This window comes from Sarcophilus harrisii, chromosome 3, assembly GCF_902635505.1.
Source record: "Sarcophilus harrisii chromosome 3, mSarHar1.11, whole genome shotgun sequence".
In the NCBI taxonomy this organism is placed as follows: Eukaryota; Metazoa; Chordata; class Mammalia; order Dasyuromorphia; family Dasyuridae; genus Sarcophilus; species Sarcophilus harrisii.
This window is the reverse complement of record NC_045428.1, coordinates 120983327-121004114: the sequence shown is the minus strand read 5'-3', so window position 1 is coordinate 121004114 and position 20788 is coordinate 120983327. Positions and strand designations below refer to the sequence as shown.

The 20788-nt window shown below is 36.1% G+C and overlaps 1 protein-coding gene across 3 annotated transcripts in view; it reads left to right on the top strand.

Annotated features, from left to right (window-relative positions):
* The window catches only part of OBI1 (ORC ubiquitin ligase 1), a 46489-nt gene that overhangs the window by 21576 nt on the left and 4125 nt on the right, over nt 1-20788 (top strand). For all 3 annotated transcript variants that reach the window (XM_031958536.1, XM_031958538.1, XM_031958537.1), the window contains one exon: nt 3478-3566. In XM_031958536.1, the coding sequence (XP_031814396.1) occupies nt 3478-3566 (89 nt within the window). The remainder of the gene's footprint in view (nt 1-3477; nt 3567-20788) is intronic.

Below are 20788 nucleotides of genomic sequence, written 5' to 3'. Positions count from 1 at the left end.
TGAGGACCTAAATGACAAGCATTATAACATAGGCAGTAGCGATCTGACTGGCCTTAGGCCTAGCATCAAGTTCCTTCTCTGATAAATAATTGGCAGTGTGACTTTGTTCAAGTTACTTACCTTTCAGTGCTCTAGACCAGAGGTTTCGAACACATAGCCACAACATTCCCAGGTTGTGCCTGAACACATTAAAGTAGTTCCTATATGATTTTAATATGTTGATGTATTAATGAAAAAAGAAATATATAAATACAAATAGTTTCTAAGTCAATGTGCAACCCAAGAAGATCCTTATGTAGGGTTTAGTGGTCCTTGTTTCTACTTGAATTTGACACCACTGTTCAAGGCAAGACTGTAAGTTGCCAAGAAGATGCTGATTTGCCCAGAGTTCCCTGTGTCAGTGAAACCACAGGCCTATTCCCTATATCTATCCTAATAAATACCCAGAATCTATGTAGTATGCAAGTTACTAAGCCCTTGGGGGGGGGGGGGGGGGTTTGGAGAAGAAGTAAGAGGAAATAGAGAACTGGAAAATGTAATCTCTGCCTTTTTATCAAGGCTTTTACAATCAAATAAGTACAAAGGGAGAAAAGGATCTGAATTAAAAAATAATATATATGAAGATGTGAGGGTTCAGACTAGGGGGAATAGTGGGGTGACCTTCATCTCATGGTTTTATAACAAAGGCAGATTTGGGTAGAAGAGGGAGAAAAGTAGCCCATTCTGAGAGTTAACTGATACTAAGCTAGTGATAAATCCCAGTCATAGCATAGAGCTGTAGTGAGGGGGTAGGAGAGAGAAATTAAACGAGTTAGTTTCTAATTTAAGCTTGTCAGCATCATCAAAAAGCATTTGCTAAGTGCTTCTCTCAGTGGTGCTATGCTTCAGAACTTAATTCATTGTCTGTGCATATGAGGAAGTAAATGGCTTTCTCTATATCTTAGGGGGCGGGGGGGAGGCAGTAATGGCGTTTATCAGTCACTTAATGAATTAACCCTCAGTGATCCTGATTGGTTTATAGCCAGGCAGATAAACAGGTGTCCTGTGCTCCAAAGACACCAAGATAGGCCTAAGAAAATTCAATCTTTAAGCCTAAAATAACTCTTACTCTGTTTCCCCTTATCATTGCTCATTTCTTTGATCATTTTGGGAATTTGTAATGAGGCAAGGAAAATAGAACATAGTATGTTTATATATAACATACCATACTACTGATTAGGAGAATTAGGAATATTGGGTACAGAAGAGGAAAATAACTTTTGTGAGCCTACTATAATTTTTAACAGAAGCAATTTTGGAACACATTCTTCAAAGCTTATTTAATACATTTTTGCCTCTGACAAAGAGTTTTCACAAATTTCAGCCATATATAATCAAAAAGGGGAAGGGGGTAATGGGAGACATAAGAACTGTAAGTATTTGAGGAGAATTCATGTGTAAGAAAGATGGTTCTTCTGTTTGGCCCCACGAAATAGAGCAAGGAGTAGTGGGAGGAAGTCCAGAAATTCATAGGAACCTAACTTTAGAACTGGAAAACTTCAGTGATATGCCCAAGAGCACAGCCTTTATGAGCTGATTTAAGCTTTGGCAAAAAAAAAACCCACTGCTAATAGAACTAACTAGAAAATACAGGGTATACTCCCTTATTGGGCACCCCCTCACTAGAGATTTCCAAACATTTGATGGGCACTTACTGAGGTTGTTATAGAGAGAGGTCCCTGTAAAGCAAAATTTCTTAACTTTGGGTCTGAGATTTTGTTATTTTTAATATTTTAATAACTGTCTATATACTTTAATTTTTTTTTTGCATCTAAAATCATTGCGTTATTAGATTGCCAAAGAAGAGTCCACAACACAAAAAAGATTAGGGCCCAATACCTAGTTTAGATAGTCTCTGAGGGTCCTTTAGGGTCCTTTCAACTCTGAGATTCAGTGAATATATAACTTTTCCAGAGTCTAAATCCTAGTTTTCAGTTTAATATAGGATTAGACTCCAGAAAGTCAGTTTATGGATATTACAAATGTCTCATTTGTAAAGAAAAATATCCCCATCCTCTTCTACTTTCCCTCCAGCATCTTGATTTCATCAGTGCAGGGAGTAACTATTGAAGATTTTTATCTGTCATTACAGATCAGTACTTTCTTTATAAATTAGAAGTTTAGAGAATTTCATGGGCTTACCAAGAGACTAACTTAACAAACTTTAGGTCACACAACTAGGGCATGTCTGAGAAAAATCTTAACCTTGATCTCCTGCCTCAAGAGGACAATTCTGTATCGTCTAGACCATGCTGATTATCATGGGGGGAAAAAAGAAAAAAGGAAAATTTGGAAAATTTCTTTCTGTTTCCATTTAAAACTTTTAGAAATGAACTTTCCAAATTTTTACTTTTTCCTCTTAAGAGTGTTTTGTTTGGTATTTGAAGAATATCATAAAATTGAAAGAGGAAAAGCACATCAATTGAATGTTTTATGTTATGAGATCTTAGATTTAGAGCTGGAAAGAACCTCAGTTGTGATCTACTCCAAACTCCTCATTTAAATTTTGAGAAAATTGAGACCCATGAAGGCTTTCATTTGTCCAAGGCCACACAATAACTATCAGGTTTGAGATTTGAGTCTAGGTCCAGTCAATCTAGATAAGATGTCTAACATTTTTGGGTCCAGAACCTTAATTTTAAAAACAAGCAACTGAAACACAGATGTGAAGAGGCACTCAGGTAGAGTCACATCTTTCTTCAGGGTTTCCTAGGTAACATCTGCTCATTCAAAATGCAATTACCTTTCCTTCTCTTCTGCTTTGCTTCCCTCTTTTAGAGAGTGCCTCCTGAAACAGTTGATTACAGTTCTTTGACCTGTCATAGGGTCTTAGATGGAGAGCTAAAAGGATCCCTAGAGGCCATCTAGAATAACTCCCTCCTTTTAAAGATGAGGGACAGTGACTTGCCTAATATTATACAGCTAGTTGGCAGCAAGGAATATTGCCTGTTAGGTATCTTAGGGTAACATTAGGTAATAACTGGAAAACTTTCTGTAAACAAATTTTTAAAAAAGATTATCTTATCTCAGGATAATCATTCAATGTTAATTTTGCTGATATATGCCCATGGTAATGTTATGGTGCTTTAAAGTATTAAGGTATATTGAAAAACAAGAAAACAAAAAGACATAGCTTTGCTATTTTAACATTCCCTTAACAACCCTGTGTTGATGAATATCACATTGAGGTTTTCTTCTCCCTCAGTAGGAAATTTGCTGAGTATTTTGGGAATATTAATAAAATATCCTGTAGTATCTCCAAAAGCAGTTCTCAGTGATTTTATATTGATGGCTTCGTTTGTGAGGACATAATTCTCACAGGTAATTTTCTGATATCTCTTTAAAAAACAGAAACATCACAGATGACTTGCTATAGATATTCTAAGAGCATTTATAATCATCATTTGTACTATATTATGTTTCACTTTCTTTCCTTAGGCAAATAAGAAACTAAACTTGGAAAATGGTGGCCTGATGAGGGAGAATTTGCGATTGAAGGCTGAAGTTGATAACAGATCACCCCAAAAGTATGTATTTTATTTTTATAAAACTTGTTTCAGCATTTGCTGAGTAGTTGCCACTTGAAGCTGTAGGATGTATAAGGTGTTTTGCATATTTTCTCATTTGGCCATCACAATAGCAAGAAATATAAGATGATTTGAAGGAGCTATTGAGTTTAGAGAAGGCTCAACATTCCATGAATTCTTGATTCATCTTAGTCCATCTAATGTCCTATTTTTTCTTAAGATATGGTCTTTTTGGATTGCTGTGAGAAAATCCATCATTTGATTGACTGGTGATAAAGATACTATTCATCCTTTTGGATCCTAAGTCTCAGGAAGATTTAAATGGTTTGCCCCAGGTGTCTGAACTAAAACAAATCTCATCCAAATCTTCACAGTACAAATCTAGCACCATTTTTATTCAGGTCATAGAGGCCATTATAGCATATTTGCAATTTGACTACTATTTTTTTTTATTTGAACATGCATGTTCATCATAATATTCCTTGCTTGTTTAATATTCTGTTTAGTACACTCCTAGTTTCAGCCAAAGGTTTTTGGCTGACCCATTGCTTACCACTATTTAGATTTTTTTTAAAGTTATACTTAACTAAAATAAACCCACATATTGATCATGTTTGAATATTCTGCCATCATTTTTCAAAAAAGGATTACATTCTGGAGAATTTATCTTTCTCTTTTCTGATGAAAGAAGATTTCATGTGACCAGTTTTACATTTTAAGTATATAATACCAGAGCATAGGCAAACACTGCAGTACTTCCTAAAACAGGATGTAGAAAACAGTTCTACAGATTTGGGACTGATTGCCCACTTTTTCATTAGATACTCGTTCTTTCGTAACATGCTGCCCCATGTATCCTCTAGGAAGATGGCATAAAATATTGTAAGTAGCAGAAGATCCCTTAACTGACCCTTAACACTATTTTAAGTGGTGATGGGAAAATCAGGACTGAAATCAGGACTCTTCTTAAAAGAGGAAGAGAGGAGAAAGAATAGAGGCAAGAAGGCACTTTCTCCTACTTGTTTTCATGAAGATCTCTCTTAGTGCTTTTAGGAAGGAAGTTTCAAGGGAGAGGCTGCTGAGCTCCCAGAAGTCAGGTGCCATCTCTGAGGTTAGCAGGCCAGGACTTCTGACGCTCTCCTAACCACCAGCATTCACTTCTCCCCATTAGGAAAAAAGTGAAGGCAGTAGACGGGAGACAAAGCAAATTTATCCCGCCAGAAATAGCCCAGCTTGTCAGCTGGAGAAGAGAAAGTGTTGCCTCCAGGAAAGCCAAGTGTGGTATCAGGAAATGGCAGAAGGGAGCTGTAATTATCCACCGCCAAGCTCAATTATCAGTAGAGACAGAAGCAGAGCTTTTACTTTTAAATAGTTCCTTCCCTTCCACTCCTCATCTTCATTTTTCTTCCCCTCTATTGGGATAATGTCCCACTTTGACAAATGAGTGAAATAAGCTTAGGAAATGTTGTTGTTGTTGTGTGGTGGCTTGGATCTTAGTGATGATCATTGATTGGCAGTGCTCCTCTTCAGTCAAAGTAATGGCTGTCCATTAGCTACTTCCCACAGCACAGTGAATGGAACTCAAGCTATTTTGCAGCTTTTATTCCTTGAAAAGTTGCCCACCAAATATTTCAGATGTAGTGTCAGCTAGAGAATGGTATCTTTTAAATACCTATGGCTCCAACTTCATACATTACCAAGAATCAAAAGAATCTTACCTGAAGGAAATCTGGTCATGCTTTTCAAATAACCACAGTCATTGGAACCAAACACAATAGAAGGACTCTGAATTTCCTTTCTCCCTTTCTTCCTCTTAATGTGACATGTCTCACTAGAAACGTGACTTGAACTCAACAGTATTGCAGATCAATTTGCAATGCATTGAGGTATTAAATGCATTGCATTTGATTTATAGCCTTGTTTACTCTGCATCTCCAAACCTACTGGGATTCAGAGAAGCAGCTGACCACAGCTGAAAATACCTAGGTCTGGTTCATCTGAGGAGAGAGTTCTCTTTTTGTATGGTCAAGAACAAGATAAAAATGTTGTTCCTTGGGATGGATGAGAGGATCCTTTTATAAACCAAACAAAAAATACTCACATTGTTCCTTTTATATGTCTATTCAACCAGTGTCTCCTAAACTACCTTCAGGTCTTTTTTCTCTTAGTTATGGATCTAGCTATGATGTTCTGTTTTTGATTGCTGATTTTGCATTATTTTATCTATTGAATCTTACATGTTCTTCTATTTCCAGAAGAAGGAGCTTAAGTAAATTAAAATTAGAGATGATAAATTTAAAAGAATATGGCCTTGAGAAATTGAATATAAATATTCCTTTAAAGCAGGGGTTCTTAATCTTGGATTAATATACCCCAAAGGGAAAGGGTCTGTATACTTGGATAGGAAAAAAATTCGTCTTTGTTTATTTACCTCTAGTTTTTTTTTTCCTGTTTTATTTTTTCAAATACATGTAAAGATAGTTTTCAGCATTCATTTTACTAAGATTTTGTAACAGATTTTTTCTCCTCCTTCCCTTACTTCCCCTCTCCTCAAGACAGTAAGCAATCTGATACAGGTTATATATGTACAGTAACTTTAAAAACATTTCTATATATTTGTCATGTTGTATAAGGTAAAGTAGACCAAAAGGGGGGAAAAAGCTAATATATCACAAAAAGAGACTGATCTGGCCCCTACTTTGGAAACTATTATATGAAGAGAACTTAAAGCTTTAATTCAGATAAATTATAGTTTCCTCTAGAGGAAGAGTGCCTAAGAGGAAAGGGAGTGAATAAATTCCATCCAGTGATGGAAATAGAACTTTTGTTTATCTGAACAGATAAAGCAGAGCAGAGGTATAGGTTATTAAAGTCAGTAAGTAAATCGTTATTTTTGCAAATTGTTGCTTTTGAGCTTTCTGCTATATGATTAATTGACCTGCATTCAATAGGTGGTTTTATGTGCTTGTTCATGGTTCAGATTCAAGGACTTCTCTGATATTTATTTATTAAAGGAAGCTCATAAAGGTTAGGGAACATGCTTTTTAATTAAGATAGATATACAAGAAGACCATACTGTTTTCCTATTAAGTCACATTGTTTTGGATGCCTGTTCTATACCCAAAACTATGTTATACTATGTGGAGAAGGGGAAGAAAAGTCTTTAGACTTGATTCTTGATATCAAGGAACTTAGATTCTAGATAGTGAGAGAAATATGTTGTTTCTCTCAGTAGAGTACAAGTTCCTTGAGGTCAGGGATTGTTTTATTTTTGTGTCAAGCACATAGGAAGCATAATATGTGCTTGTTAATTGAATATATAAAATAATAACCCTGAGAAAATTTCTTTGGGTGGATTAGAAGTGCTCTGGACTTTTGATTTCATAAGTGTATGAGGATTCCTAGTAAATACTTACTGAATTTCAGGCACAGTTGGTAAAGAAGTATAGTGCTAAATTACATAATATCACCTAGAATAAGTGAGAGAAAAGAGAATATGGAATGAAAAAGTCTGAAAAAATTTCATAAAGGAAATAATAATTGACTTGGACCTCAAAGGTTAAATAAGATTTGGATAAATATAAAAGGATAGAATTATGGTCCAGAAATGAGGACAAAGCATGAACAAAGACATGGGGACTGGAAATAAGCATAATATATGTGGAGGACAATGAATAAAAATGGAATGGTGTGGAGGGTAAGTGCAAAGGCAAAGGGATAAAATTAAGTTAATCATTAGAGTAAGGGCAAGTTATAGATAGATGATCTTGAAAATCCAGCAAAAGAGTTTGGAATTTAGGTACTTATGAGAGAACAAACAAATAAAGAAGAAACATGATGGATGAGCTACATAGGCTTTAACAACAGCTTCTTAATGAGAGTAAACTTAATTTATAAAATGAGGTAGAGAGCTAAATAGGTCTTCTTTTCAAGTGCATAAATTAAGTTTCAGGGACATTGAGTGGCTTGCCTAAGGTTACCTGCTTACTAAGCATCCGAAGTAGTATTTGAAGTCAGGCTTTCTGATTTCAAAATCAGGATTCTTTCTACTCCAATATACTGTTCCCCACACTTCCATTCTCATAAGAAGCTGTTGTTGAAGCCTATGTAGCTCATCCATCATGTTTCTTCTTTATTTGTTTGTTCTATGTCCATCCCATTCTGGAAATCAACTTTACCACTTGGTTAAAAAAAATAATAAGAAATTGCTATTTATTGGTGTTTAACATTCTTTTCTTTGTAAATTTTGAATTCCAAATTCTCTTGTCTCCTACTTCTCTTTCATCCATTGAGAAGGTAAGTAATATGTCAATTATACATTTGAAATAATATATAACAGTTCCATATTTGCAATATTAAAAAAATCAAAGAAAGTGAGAAAATTATATTTCAATTTGTACTGAAGAGTTCATCAGTTCTCTCTTTCTGCAGTTAAATAGCATTTTTTCCTATCATAAGTCCTTTGAAATGCCTTGGATCCTTGTATTGATCAGAGTAGTTAAGTTTTTCACATTTGAGCATTATTACAGCATTGCTCTGTGTATTGTGATGTGGTTCTTCATTTTTTCATTAGTTCATATAAGTCTTGACATGTTTTTCTGGAAAATTTCCCCTCGTTTCTCATAACACAGTAGTACATCACCACAATCCTGTATCACAACTTGTTCAGCCATTCTCCAATTAATAAGTATCTTTTCAGTTTCTTATTATTTGCTACCACAACCAACCCTATAGATGCTTTTTCTTTTTCTTTGATCTCTTTGGGATACAAACTTAGAATTCTATTGCTTGAACAAAGAGTAGGCACAATTTTACAGCTCTTTGGGCCTAGTTCCTGATTGTTCACCAGATTGGTTGAATCAGTTCATTACTCCATTAGCAATTCATTAGTATACCTATTTTCCCTCATCCCTTCCAACATTTATTATTTCTGATAGGTGTGAGAGGTATGAGGTAGTACCTTAGAGTTGTTTTTTATTTGCATTTCTCTAATCAGTAGTGATTTAGAGCATTTTTTCATGTGACTATAGATAGCTTTGATTTCTTCTGAAAATTGCTTATGCATATCTTTTGACCATTTATCAATTGGGGAATGGCTCTTATTTTTATAGATTTGACCCTATATATTTAAGAAAGAAGTACTTGTATCTGAAACATGCTTAAATTTTTTTTTTAATATTTCATCACTTTTTATATTTCTTCATTGTTTGTCAATGGTACCTTTTTAGCAAAATGTAGTTTCCCAGATTATCTCTTTTAAGTTAAGCCTGTTTTTATTTTTGCTTTGTCTGAGATCATGATTGCTACTCCATTTTTAAAAAAAATTTTAGCTGAAACATAATACATTCTGTTCTAACCCTTTAATTCTGTGTGACTTTCTGTTTCAAGCATGACCATTATTCAGAACATATTGTTGGATTATGATTTCTAATCTATTCTTCTATATGCTTCCCTTTTTTGGGTGTGTTCATCCTATTCATATACATATTTATGATAACTATATATTTTCCTCCATCCTATTTTGTTCTCTTTATCATTCTCTCTTTTTCCTTCTCAAAAGTCTGTTTTACTTCTGACCACTGCCTCCCTTACTCTGCCTTCTCTTTTCCCTTATTGCCTCTCTTTCCTATTTACCTATTGGGTAAGGTAGATTTCACTACCCAGTTGATGAGAGTAAGGCTTAAACATTATCCCATACTCCCTTTTTGCCCTTTACTAAAAAAATCTTCCTTGTGGGCTTCTTGTAGTGAGAAAATTTTTCCTATTCTACCTCTTTCTTTTCCTTTCCCCCCCTTTTTGGAGATCATCCCAACATAATCCACATACACACTTGCCCTTTGTCTACATAGGCCCCCTTTTAAGTATCATAATGATAGAATTCTTAGGAGTTAAATGAATCATCTTGCATATGGTAATATATACAGAGTCCATTGTGATTACCCTTTTGTGTTTCCCTTTTTATGTTTCTCTTAAGTTTCTGTTTGAATTTTAGATTTTTTTATTTATCTACGGGCTTTTCATCAAGAATTCTTGCAAGTCCTCTATTTCTTTATTTGTCATTTTTTTTTTTGAAGGATTTACTTAGTTTATTAGGTAGGTCACTCTTCATTGTAATCATAGTTCCTTTGCCTTCTCTAATGGGATAGCTACTAAATCTTACATGTTTCTGACTGTGGCTTCAGTTTTTGAATGATTTCTTTCTGACTTCTTTTATCTTTTATCTGAAAGCTCTGGAATTTGTGATGTTACTGGGAGTTTTCATTTTGGGATCTCTTTCAGGAGGTGATTGGTGAATTCTTTCAATTTCTGTTTTATCCCTTGGCTCTAAAATATCAGGGTAGTTTTCCTTTATAGTTTTTTGAAATAAGGTGTTTAACTCTTTTTGATCATGACTTTCTGACAGTCTAATAATTTTTAAATTATCTCAATTTATATTCTAGATTTGATAAGAGTTCACATTTTTCTTTTTTCTATTCTTTTGACTTTATTTTTTTGTTTCTTGATATCTCGGGGAGTTGTTAGATTCCTCCTGTCCAATTTTAGTGTTTTATTTTATTTATTCTTATTATTAACTATTTTTTTCAGTGAATTTTTGTATCTCTTTTTCTATTTGGCCTGGTCTCCTTTTTAAGTTCTTTTCTTCAGTGAATTTTTGTTCCTCTTTTACCAAATTGTTAAATTCCCTCTTGTGATTTTCATGCTCAGTTTTTCCCCTACTGCTCTTCTCTCTTTAATTCTTCCAGAAATAATTGAGTCCAATTAGCATTTTTCTTTGAGGTACTGTCATAATACTTCCTAATAAACACCCAAATAACTGTACAGAATCTACATTTCCTGAAAACAGTTATGTAAAACTACTTAATAGAGCAGCACTTCTCCTCCATTTGACCTTAGCTTTGACCAATCCCCTCACATCTACTTGTCTGGCTCTTTCCAGAGCTTAGAAATCTATATTGTGCATCTATTAATATCATCATCCCTGGATATTCTCTGATGAAGACAAAGGAACCTTGAATACATAACACAACACTCCCAATGCTTTAAGAGGCCCAAGCACAGTCCCAAACCAATACTGGCTTAATGCCTCATTGTGGAGTGGTTGATGGGCACGGAGGCTTCAGAAATTCCCACTGGACAGTATTTTTCCTCTGATTAGTGTATTTAAATAGGCCTTTCAGAAGAGCATCTGAAGATGGTAGCAAGGCTTCCATCTCCTCCATGGAGACTAGGACATTTCTCTCTCTTCCATGGCAATGAATTAGATGTTGTCTAAGCCCTTCTCCAATTGTATAATTGTGGTGATGTTTTTTAACTTCATTTTGGTTTTAACACAAGAGAAGCTTCCAGCAAACCTCTTTACAAAGTATATTCCCCATTAAGCTTGATTATTAATAGGAAGTAGAAATATAGTTTTTACCTTTCATATTATAATGCTAACCATTGCATCTGACCAGAACTTTATGGTCTCTTCATGTTATAATTAAAAGTTATAAAAACAATAATAAATATTTAATAGTGCTCTAAGATTTGGAGAGTACTTTACTATGTGTCTTATTTGATCTTCATAATAGCCTTGTGGAAGGTGCTATTTTTGTTCTCATTTTATAAATAAAAATTAAAATGAGTCTAAAAGGTGTTCAATAATTTGCCCAGAGTCACACAAGCAAATAAGTGTCTGAGGCAGGATTCAAGCTTTAGTCTTTATTTTTCCAATCCAGACACTTGATCCATTACATCATAATAGTTATGGTGATTGTGTATATTCTTTTGACTCTGCTTTCTTTATTCTGCATCAATTCATGCAAGTCTCCTATTGTATCTCTTATGTCTCTGCTTCCATCAATTTTTAAAACACAGTAATATTTAATTATATTTGTACAACATAATTTGTTTGGCTATACCTTAATCAATAAACAAATGTTATATTTTTCCCTTTTGCTATCACAAGTAATATATTTATAATATTCTTTGAAGTGTCTCCTCTCCACATTTGAACCTCTGACAGTGTAAAAACTGAGTTGATCTTTAAATATAGTTAGGAATTAAAAAGGCAAACAAATAGTTTCTTGGTACTCTTTGGCAGTATAAATATGGAAGAAACAGCTTATACTTTAAACTGTAAAGATATGATTGCTAAAACCTTCCTGATTCTTTTTCTTAATTTTCCTGGACCCTTCAGAATAGTTCGTTTTCGTGTTCTCCCTCTCCCTCTCTCCCTCTCTCCCTCTCTCCCTCCCTCCCTCCCTCTCTCCCTCTCTCTCTCCCCTCTCCCTCTCCCTCTCTCCCTCCTCCTCTCTCCCTCCTCCCTCCCTCTCCCTCCCTCCCTCCCTCCCTCTCCTCCTCCTCCCTCCCTCTCTCCTCTCCTCCTCCACTCCCTCCTCCCTCTCTCCTCTCTCCCTCCCTCCTCTCCCTCTCCCTCTCTCCCTCTCTCCCTCTCTCCTCTCTCCCTCCCTCCTCTCTCCCTCCCTCCTCTCTCCCTCTCTCCTCCTCCCTCCCTCCCTCCTTCCTTCCTCTCCCTCTCTCCCTCCCTCCCCTCCCTCCCTCCTCCCTCTCTCCTCCCTCCTCCTCTCTCCCTCTCTCCCTCCCTCCCTCCCTCCCTCCTCTCCTCCCTCCCTCTCTCCCTCTCTCCCTCTCCCTCTCCCTCTCTCCCTCTCCCTCTCTCCTCTCTCTCCCTCCTCCCTCCTCCTCCCTCCTCTCCTCCTCTCTCCCTCTCCCTCTCTCCCTCTCTCCTCTCTCCTCTCTCCCTCTCTCCTCTCTCCTCTCTCTCCCTCTCTCCTCTCTCCCTCTCTCCCTCTCCTCTCCCTCTCTCCCTCTCTCTCTCTCTCCTCTCTCCTCTCTCCCTCTCTCCCTCTCCCTCTCCTCTCCCCCTCCCTCTCTCCCTCTCTCCCTCTCTCCTCCTCTCTCCCTCTCTCCCTCTCTCCCCTCTCTCCACTCCTTCCTCTCTCCCTCTCTCTCCCTCTCTCCTCTCTCCTCATCTCCCTCTACTCCTCTCCCTCTCTCCCTCTCTCCCTCTCCCTCCTTCCCTCCTCCTCTCCCTCTCTCCCTCTCTCCCTCTCTCTCCTCTCTCCCTTCTCCTCTCCCTCTCCTCTCTCCCTCTCTCCCTCTCCACCTCTCCTCCTCTCCCCTCCCTCCTCCCTCTCTCTGCCACACCCTCGCTCCCTTCTATCTCCTCGATGCTAATATTCTCCTGCTCCTCCTCTAACGGTTATAACTCATGGGCTGCAGGACCTTGATGTAACATAGTTCAACTTTCTTATTTTGCAAATGAAAAAACTAAGACACAAAGTTATAAGACTTGACTAAGGTCTTATAGTGATTATGATTTGGGGACCCATGATTTGAACCCTCTCCACAGTTCACTGCTCTGAGGAAGTTGTTCCTGACGTCCTGCCTCCTAAATCTGTTCTAACTTCATAATTCCTGGCATTTGACCTTGACCTGATAAGATAACTGATTTTTGTTATGCCCTATGGTTTCCCTGGAAGGTGATCTTGTAGACTGTCAGGGGAACCTGATGGTGCCCTGGGGCCAGACTGTGACAGCAAGGTACTAAAATGAGTTGTTTACACAGGTCCTACTGCTGCCTAAGGGGCCCATCTCTAAAGACACAACTAATTGGGAGTGGGCAGAATGACCCCAAACTCTGCTTGTTCTTTTTGTAAAGCTATTGTAGTAGAGTAGTCTGTAACATATGCTAATGATTGAATAATTAGATTGTCAAATAGATTTTAAACTCCTAGAGAACTGTAGGGCTTAAAAATGATTGTTTTCTTTAAATCTTTCATCTGCCTACTGCCTTCCCCTACCCCAGCATAGAGAAATTTTGGATATCTCCTCAATTATGGTGAATTTTGATTTTAAAAATTTTGACAAATATACTAATCTTCCATGTGGCCTTTTGCAATATACAGTTTAGAAACATCTAGGTCCAAACTTAAATTTTAAGTGTGTTCCTCTTCCCCAACCCCAACCTCCACATCTGTTACAAGTATTGTGTTATTGCTGGAGTTCTATGGGATAATTGTCCAAGAGGGTTCTTTATTTGGTATTGGCAAAGAACAAAGAAGAGAAATTGATTTCTGAGCATTTCATTGCAGTCTGTACTAAATTGCTTGGGAGTAAATTTGGTCCACAATTAAAGTTTAGGGTCCCCAAAGGACATTGTTACACTGATCCATGAAAATGATAAAAATATTATTTGAAATTTTCTGGGCAATTTGGACTTAAGAATGGGGATTCAGGATTTCAGGATTGTGACTCAAACATTACTTTCCCCACTTTGCTCATCAGAATTACCAGATAGGTTACTATAGTTCTGAGTGACATTGTTTTTTGTATTTCTAGTTGGAGTTGAAGTAAAATAAATACAATTCAAAAGTAGAGAAGATGCCATTACAAAGTAAACAAAATACTCCTTCCATACCTGCACTGCAGAGAAAAGCTGGTTATATGAGGTCAGGTTGCTATGATTGGTAGCACATCGTTTTAGGAACAAGGCCAAGAATAAGAGGAGACTGGAAATTGGAAGCTTCCTGAGAGACTTCATCAGTTCCAGAGAACATTTGAAGAAGAGAACCAGTATTGAATCCAAGTTCCATAGTTATTCCTGCAGCAAGGCAATCCTGTTACACCTCCCTAATTGACTTACTATCCTACTCACCACAGCAGCGCTTTCAGACTTTTTCATCCCTCCTCAAACCTTCTATACCTCCCCTTCCTCCCTCCCTCTCAGCTGAGATCATATCATATTTCACTGGAAAAATTGATGCCCTTTGTCAAGAGCTTTCTCTCTTCCCCTCTCAATTCACATTTCCCAAATGCTTTCTGCTACTATTTCTGCCATCTCACATGAAGTTGTGGCAGAAGTGATCTCATTCCATTCCATCCCATCTTTACAGCAGATTGCTTCCTCTACTTCTCCATTTATAATCTCTGTTGAGTCTACTGAATGTTTTCTTCTGACTACAAACATGCTCCTATCTCTCATATTCCCATTTCATCCTTCCATTCCTGTTAACTATTATCTTATGTCTTCAGTTTGTGGCTCAAATCTTTGAAAAAACTATATGTACTCAGCTTCATTTTTTTCACGCTCTCAACTCTCCACTCTAACTTCCAGCTTCATCATTCAACCAAAATAATTTCTTTCTAAAGTTAATGATCTCCTAATTATAGATTCTAATGATCTTTTCTCAGTCTTCATCTTTCTTGAATTTTCTGCAACCTTTAATACTTCAATTCATCCTTTTTATCCTTGATACTCTTTATGTATTTGTGACACTATTCTCCCCTGGTTCTCCTTGTTAGATTTTCCTCCAAATCCTACTTAATAATTGTGGATGTGTCACAGGCCTCTGTCCTACGACCCTTTTTTTCTATATCATTTCATTTGATGAATTCATTAGCTGCTATGGATTCGATTTTCATCTCTGTACATGATGTATACATGTCTACACATGAATATGTACTGTTTCATATTAGTACAACTCTGATCTCTTTAATAACTTCCAGACTCACATATTAAATGCCAATTAGACAAAACTGGATATGCCATTGACATCTCAAATATAGCATGTTCAGAACAACTCATTATCTTTCTTTTTAAGGCCCCCCTCCCCAGCTTCCCCATAATTGTTGATTCTCTGAGTTTGAGCTTCCTAAAATATAGATCTGATCATATTACTATCCTACTCAGTAAATTAGAGTGGCTCCTTTATGTTTTAAAACCTTTCACAATCCGGATTCTTCCTACTTTTGTAGGCTTCTTATACCTGCCTCCCCTCTATATACTCTGTGACCGAAGACCAGCAATATTAGCCTCCTTTCTGCTCTTTTTTTCCCCCTCTGAAAGTCCTCAGGTCCTTTTTATGACTGGCCATCATACCTAGAATGCTCTCTCTCCTCACTTCTGGTTTCTTATTTCCCTCTCTTCAGGACTCAGTTTACATTGTACCTTCTGAAGAGGCCTTTTCTGATTACCTTTCCACTGAGGTGCCGTCCCATTTAAATTGTATGTATCTTCTTTGTTCAATGATGTTGGAGGATTAAGGACCACAACAGTGTTCCATATTTTCTGTCAGAATGTCAGTCTTTTAAACTTTATCTTTAAAGTAGAAAAAATGACTTTATCATTATACTAGGTATAATAAAAAACATGATAAAATGCAAACTGAGTTTTGGTTCTTGAGAAAATTCCTCTGTCGTTACAGATTAGTTGCTGGAATGGAGGCTAGAGTCATGCTATATGGTTATTTTCCCAGATTCCTAAAAGCAAAGTATCCCAAGAATTATACTTGAACCCAGGTTTTTCTTTACCCTGATTCTATATTTTGTGAACTATGCCATGCTATCACTCTGTGATCAATGAGAGCTGAAAACATTTTGCCTTTAAAAAGAATCTGGCAATGTCACAAGCACATTATCTTCTTTTCTTACAATAAGAGATGAGATTTATTAAAGTTGATTAACATCCCAGGCTCATAGATGTGGCAATTCCAAAGTATGTCTTTCATGCTTAATAGAGTTAAAACTCTTGCTTAGTTTGAGAAAATCTTGGATTCACATTCTTCCTGCATATATGTTAAAATAGCCACCTCTCTAAAGGAATGAGATCAATAGCACACATAGCCTGGGTGGCTTCATCAAGAGGAATGGTACCTAAGACATTGGAAGACAGGGAGAGAACTATTGTTCCCTATTACTTTTCATGACAGCCCATTCCTCTTTTGGATAGCCAAATTATTAGGAAGATTTCACCTGACATAATTTCCCATGGATCTTGATTCTGCAATAAGTAACAGTGAGTTGAATTGAAGTCCTTTGACATCAAAATTTTCAGTTTTCCTACTGGACCATATTGCATTTTGCTAACATTTATATAATACTTTCAGATTTACAGATTGCTGTCACAAGAATTATTTAAGGTTAAGGAGTATAAAGAAGATTATCTCTTGTTTCACTGCTTAGTAAACTTCAGTTCAGAGAACTTTAAATACACCAAAACCCAGCTTTTCTACTTGGCAGCTTACCAGCTAGTAAACTTCCCCATCTATAAAATGGAGATGTTATTGCTTGTACTACTTGGAAGAAGATAATGTAAATGATTATTCTTTGTATTAGTAAAGAGCAACATAATATGATGAGTAGAAGTTGATTTGTGGTTAAGATTACTTGAATCAGAGTGTCATGTATGAATCCAGAGTCCCCTTCTACTTGGTACGGGGCAATTTGAAATAAGATTTGAAGTGATAGAATCTGAGTTTAGCTTCCTGGTTCTAGTACTTATTTTATCTGATGACCTTGTTCAAGTTATTTTAATTCAAATTATTTTAATTGAATTTCCTTGAAAGTCAGATGACAAATATATTATCTTTGAACTTCCCATTGGTTCTAAATCCCATGATTTGGACTTATGTCAAAATAGGCTTTATGATTTTATGAAGCTGAAAATATATATTTTTGATGAAAAAACTATTTAATGATGCCAGAATTCTTGATATTTAAGGAAGATATCAAAAGCAGAAAAAAACTTTTTTCTTCTCTTAAATCTCATGTATTAATATAGGAATGGATCCATTTTAAGAGAAAAAACATTTTCGATTCATTACTGATATACTTTTTAAAAAATTGATTTCTCACATGTTCATTCTAAGAAAATCTTTTGTTTGACTATGTATAGTATGAATATTTGCTACAAGATTTTTTTTAGATGGGAGTGGAATGGGAGGGAGAAAATATATTTTTGTTAATTGAAAAAGAATTTTAAAAACAAACAACCTTGTGTCATCACTGGTTGAATACTTATATGGCCACTGCTTGGTGATTAATGGTCACCACTTTAATGTGGTAGTCAATTGAGATCATGCCTGGATTATTACAGTAGTCTGCTGTTTGGACTCATGTCTCTCCTATCCCCAATTTATCCTCCACATAGCTGTAAAAGTACTTTCCCTAAAGCACAGATATTGTCAGGTCACTTTCATGTTTAGTAAATTCCACTGACTCCCTGTTTACTCTACAATATGCTAATAACAGTAGTGGTAGCAGCAGCAGTGCTCATTTTCACAGCTTTTTAAGTTTACAAAGTGCTTTATAAATGTCCATAACAATCCTAAGAAGTAGGTGCTATCTTCATTCAAATTTTATAGAAGAGGAAATTGAAGCAGATGTTAAGTGACTTGCCCAGGAGCAGTCACATAGCTAGTTAGTATCTGAATTTAGATTTGAATTTGGGTCTGCCTGCTTAAACTCTAGTGATATATCTACTATATTACCTAGCTATCTTAATACAAATTCTCTTTTTGACATTTGAAGTCCTTTACAGCCTGGATTCAACTTACCTTTCCAATCTTAATATATATAATTCACCTTTATTTACTATTTGTTCCGGGCAGAATGGCCTTTTTGCCATTCTTGATTATATATAATAACATTTCCCATATTCATACTTTTGTGCAGGCTACTCCCCATGTCTGGAATGTGCCCTCTGCTTCTTAGAAATTGAGTTTTCTTCAAAGATCAGGTCAAATTCTGTTAACTACATGAGGCCTTCATTAGCCCAACCCAAAAATTCCTAGTTCCATTCCCCCATATTATACACACACACACACACACACACACATACGTCTCCTTTGAGAATGTAAGTGCTTTGAGCACATGTCCGTTTTTTTGTCTTTGCATTTCCAGTGTCCACAGCACATAGTAGGCTTTTAATAAATAATTGTTCATTGACTTAGGCTACTGGTCTTTTTAATAATCCAAGTATTATTGATCCAAAGGCTTGATGAGCTCTTGTCTAGGACATTTTAGAGATTTATCTATCAGGAAATGTATAGGTTAGAACCATGGTCTAATTTAAAAGGAGATTAGATATCACCTGATTTATTCTGATTTTATAGATGAGAAGACTGAGTCCTAGAGGGAGGCACAAAATAGTATCAGAATCAGAGATTTAAACATGGAAGACTCTTCCTTGTTCATCTCATCTAACCTCTTCAGTTTACAAATAAGAAAACTGAGGCCCAAAGATGTTAAATACCTTTCCCAAAGGCACATGTTCATTATGTACCAGAGCTTGGACAGATAACTTGCCCTAAGCTAGCCTTGAATAGTATTCAGGTCCCCTGCACCATGATTCTTTCTTGGCTGAGACTTCCAAGGGATGTTTTTTGATTTATTTTCATTCTCAGGCTTTCATCTCATAATATGTCAGTTTTCTGTCTCAGGATGCAAAGAATTACAATAGGTTTCACTTATGTTGGCATTTTGATTTCCTTTCAGTGAATCTGTTGATGAGCATTTGAAAAATTAACTTGAAGCTTTAGAACAAATAAATGGAGAATTATAAAATTATATCTAAACCAAAATCTAATTACATCACAGAAGTTTTTTTTTTTATACATTTTCTTTACTATCACAAAGGACTTTCACATTCTTTTTCTCATTTCTTTGCAAGTATTCTTAAAGGCATACAGTATAAGCATTATCATTCCCGTTTTACAGATGAGGTGAAATTCCAAAGTCAGAATTTGAACTCAAGTCTTTTGCCTCAGTTGAACCACACAGCTTTTCATGAGCTAAAATTTTCTGAGGTTGGGGGGAAAGAATGCTCTTTCTAACATTTCCTTATAAAAGCCTCTTCTGTCTTCCTCTATATTCCTCTGCAGCAGTTCATATATTGCCTATTGTTATTACCAGATTTTGAGCATCTGATTTTTTACCTAAGGACACTAGCTATAAAAATTATATTTGAGAATGCAAAACTTGGGGCAGCTAGTTGGCATAGTGGACAGAGTGCCAGCTCTGAAGTCAGTAGAATCTGAGTTCACATCTGGCCTTAGACACTTAACATTTACAATCTGTGTGACCCTGGGCAATTCTCTTAACTCCAGTTGCTCCCCCCCAAAAAAAAAGGGGGGGGAGGAAGAATATAAAACTCTCGTGCTAAGCAAATTAGAGATTGCCATTTTTATTCTTTGCATTAAACAAACATATTACATAGTTATCACCATTAAAAAAAACTTGCCAGGTGTATATGTAAAGGTGAAAAAAATCTCTTTCTTAAAATAGTCTAGAAATTTTATTTCAAGTTGCCTCCTACAATTATTGTGCACATTGATCAAGGATTGATTTTTTTTTTTAAATATGAGGGTTCAATGTTTGAAGTATCTATTAAGGGAACTGCAACATGTATTGGCATTATATTTAAATATTCCAATTCGCAAATTTTATCTTTCTTAACTTTCCTATCCCCAAAATATATCCTCTTTGTCAAAAAAGATAGATTGTTTTTCTTTTTTTTTTAGAAGCTAAAGGGAATATGCTTTCTTTTGGAAATATAATTAATTTCAAAGAGAAAATCATTATTAGGAAATCACATGTACCTCAGACCTCTCCTTTTAGGGCCACACAGGTTGCAACTCTTTTAACTCTTCCAGACTAAATAGGAACACCAGAACACAGGCTCCTTGGTGACCTGGATGACTAATGGTTGCCTCTAAATTAGAATGCAACTTAGCACAAAAGAAAAAGGAAGGTATTTTTTTGTTTTGTTTTCAATAAAAATGGGGTAGAGACTAACACAGATATGTCTATTTGCAACAACAAATTCAATTTGGCAAGTATGTATTAGCTGCCTCTTATATTTAAAGTGCTAAAGATGGAGAGAGACAGAGACAGAATGGGGGGAAGGGAGTGTGTGTGTGTAATGATAGTCATAATAGTATCTGCTCACCAGGAACTAATATTTTATTTAGGCATTAGTTCTGAATTTTATTTTTTTTCATGGACATATTCAGAGTAATGTATCCTCAGAATAATGGTTTGTTGTCTATATTCGTAATTGAAGGACGTGATAAATTTTATTTAGAGGATTATTAAAAAGGTCATTTTTCCCATCCTAGTTCACAGATTCCCCCTAAAATCTATCTATGCACACCTTAGTGACCATGAGCTTTAGTTGTGAACCCTTGAATTAAGGGGATTCTAATCTTTAAACAGATTAGTAGGGAATGATGGATACAAAAGACAAGGCTAGAAAAAGAAATATGTAAAATGGGAGTAATCTATTTTTGTTTTTGTTTGGGAGTCAGTAGGAGAGGCAAAGGGATGAAGGAAAGGTATGTTTCAGCTATTGAAGATGGTCTATCAAGATTGGAGATGTCATGTCAAGTTCTGGGGGACATCTGGTGGTTGGTCTAGTGTCTCTTAGAATTTGCCATCAT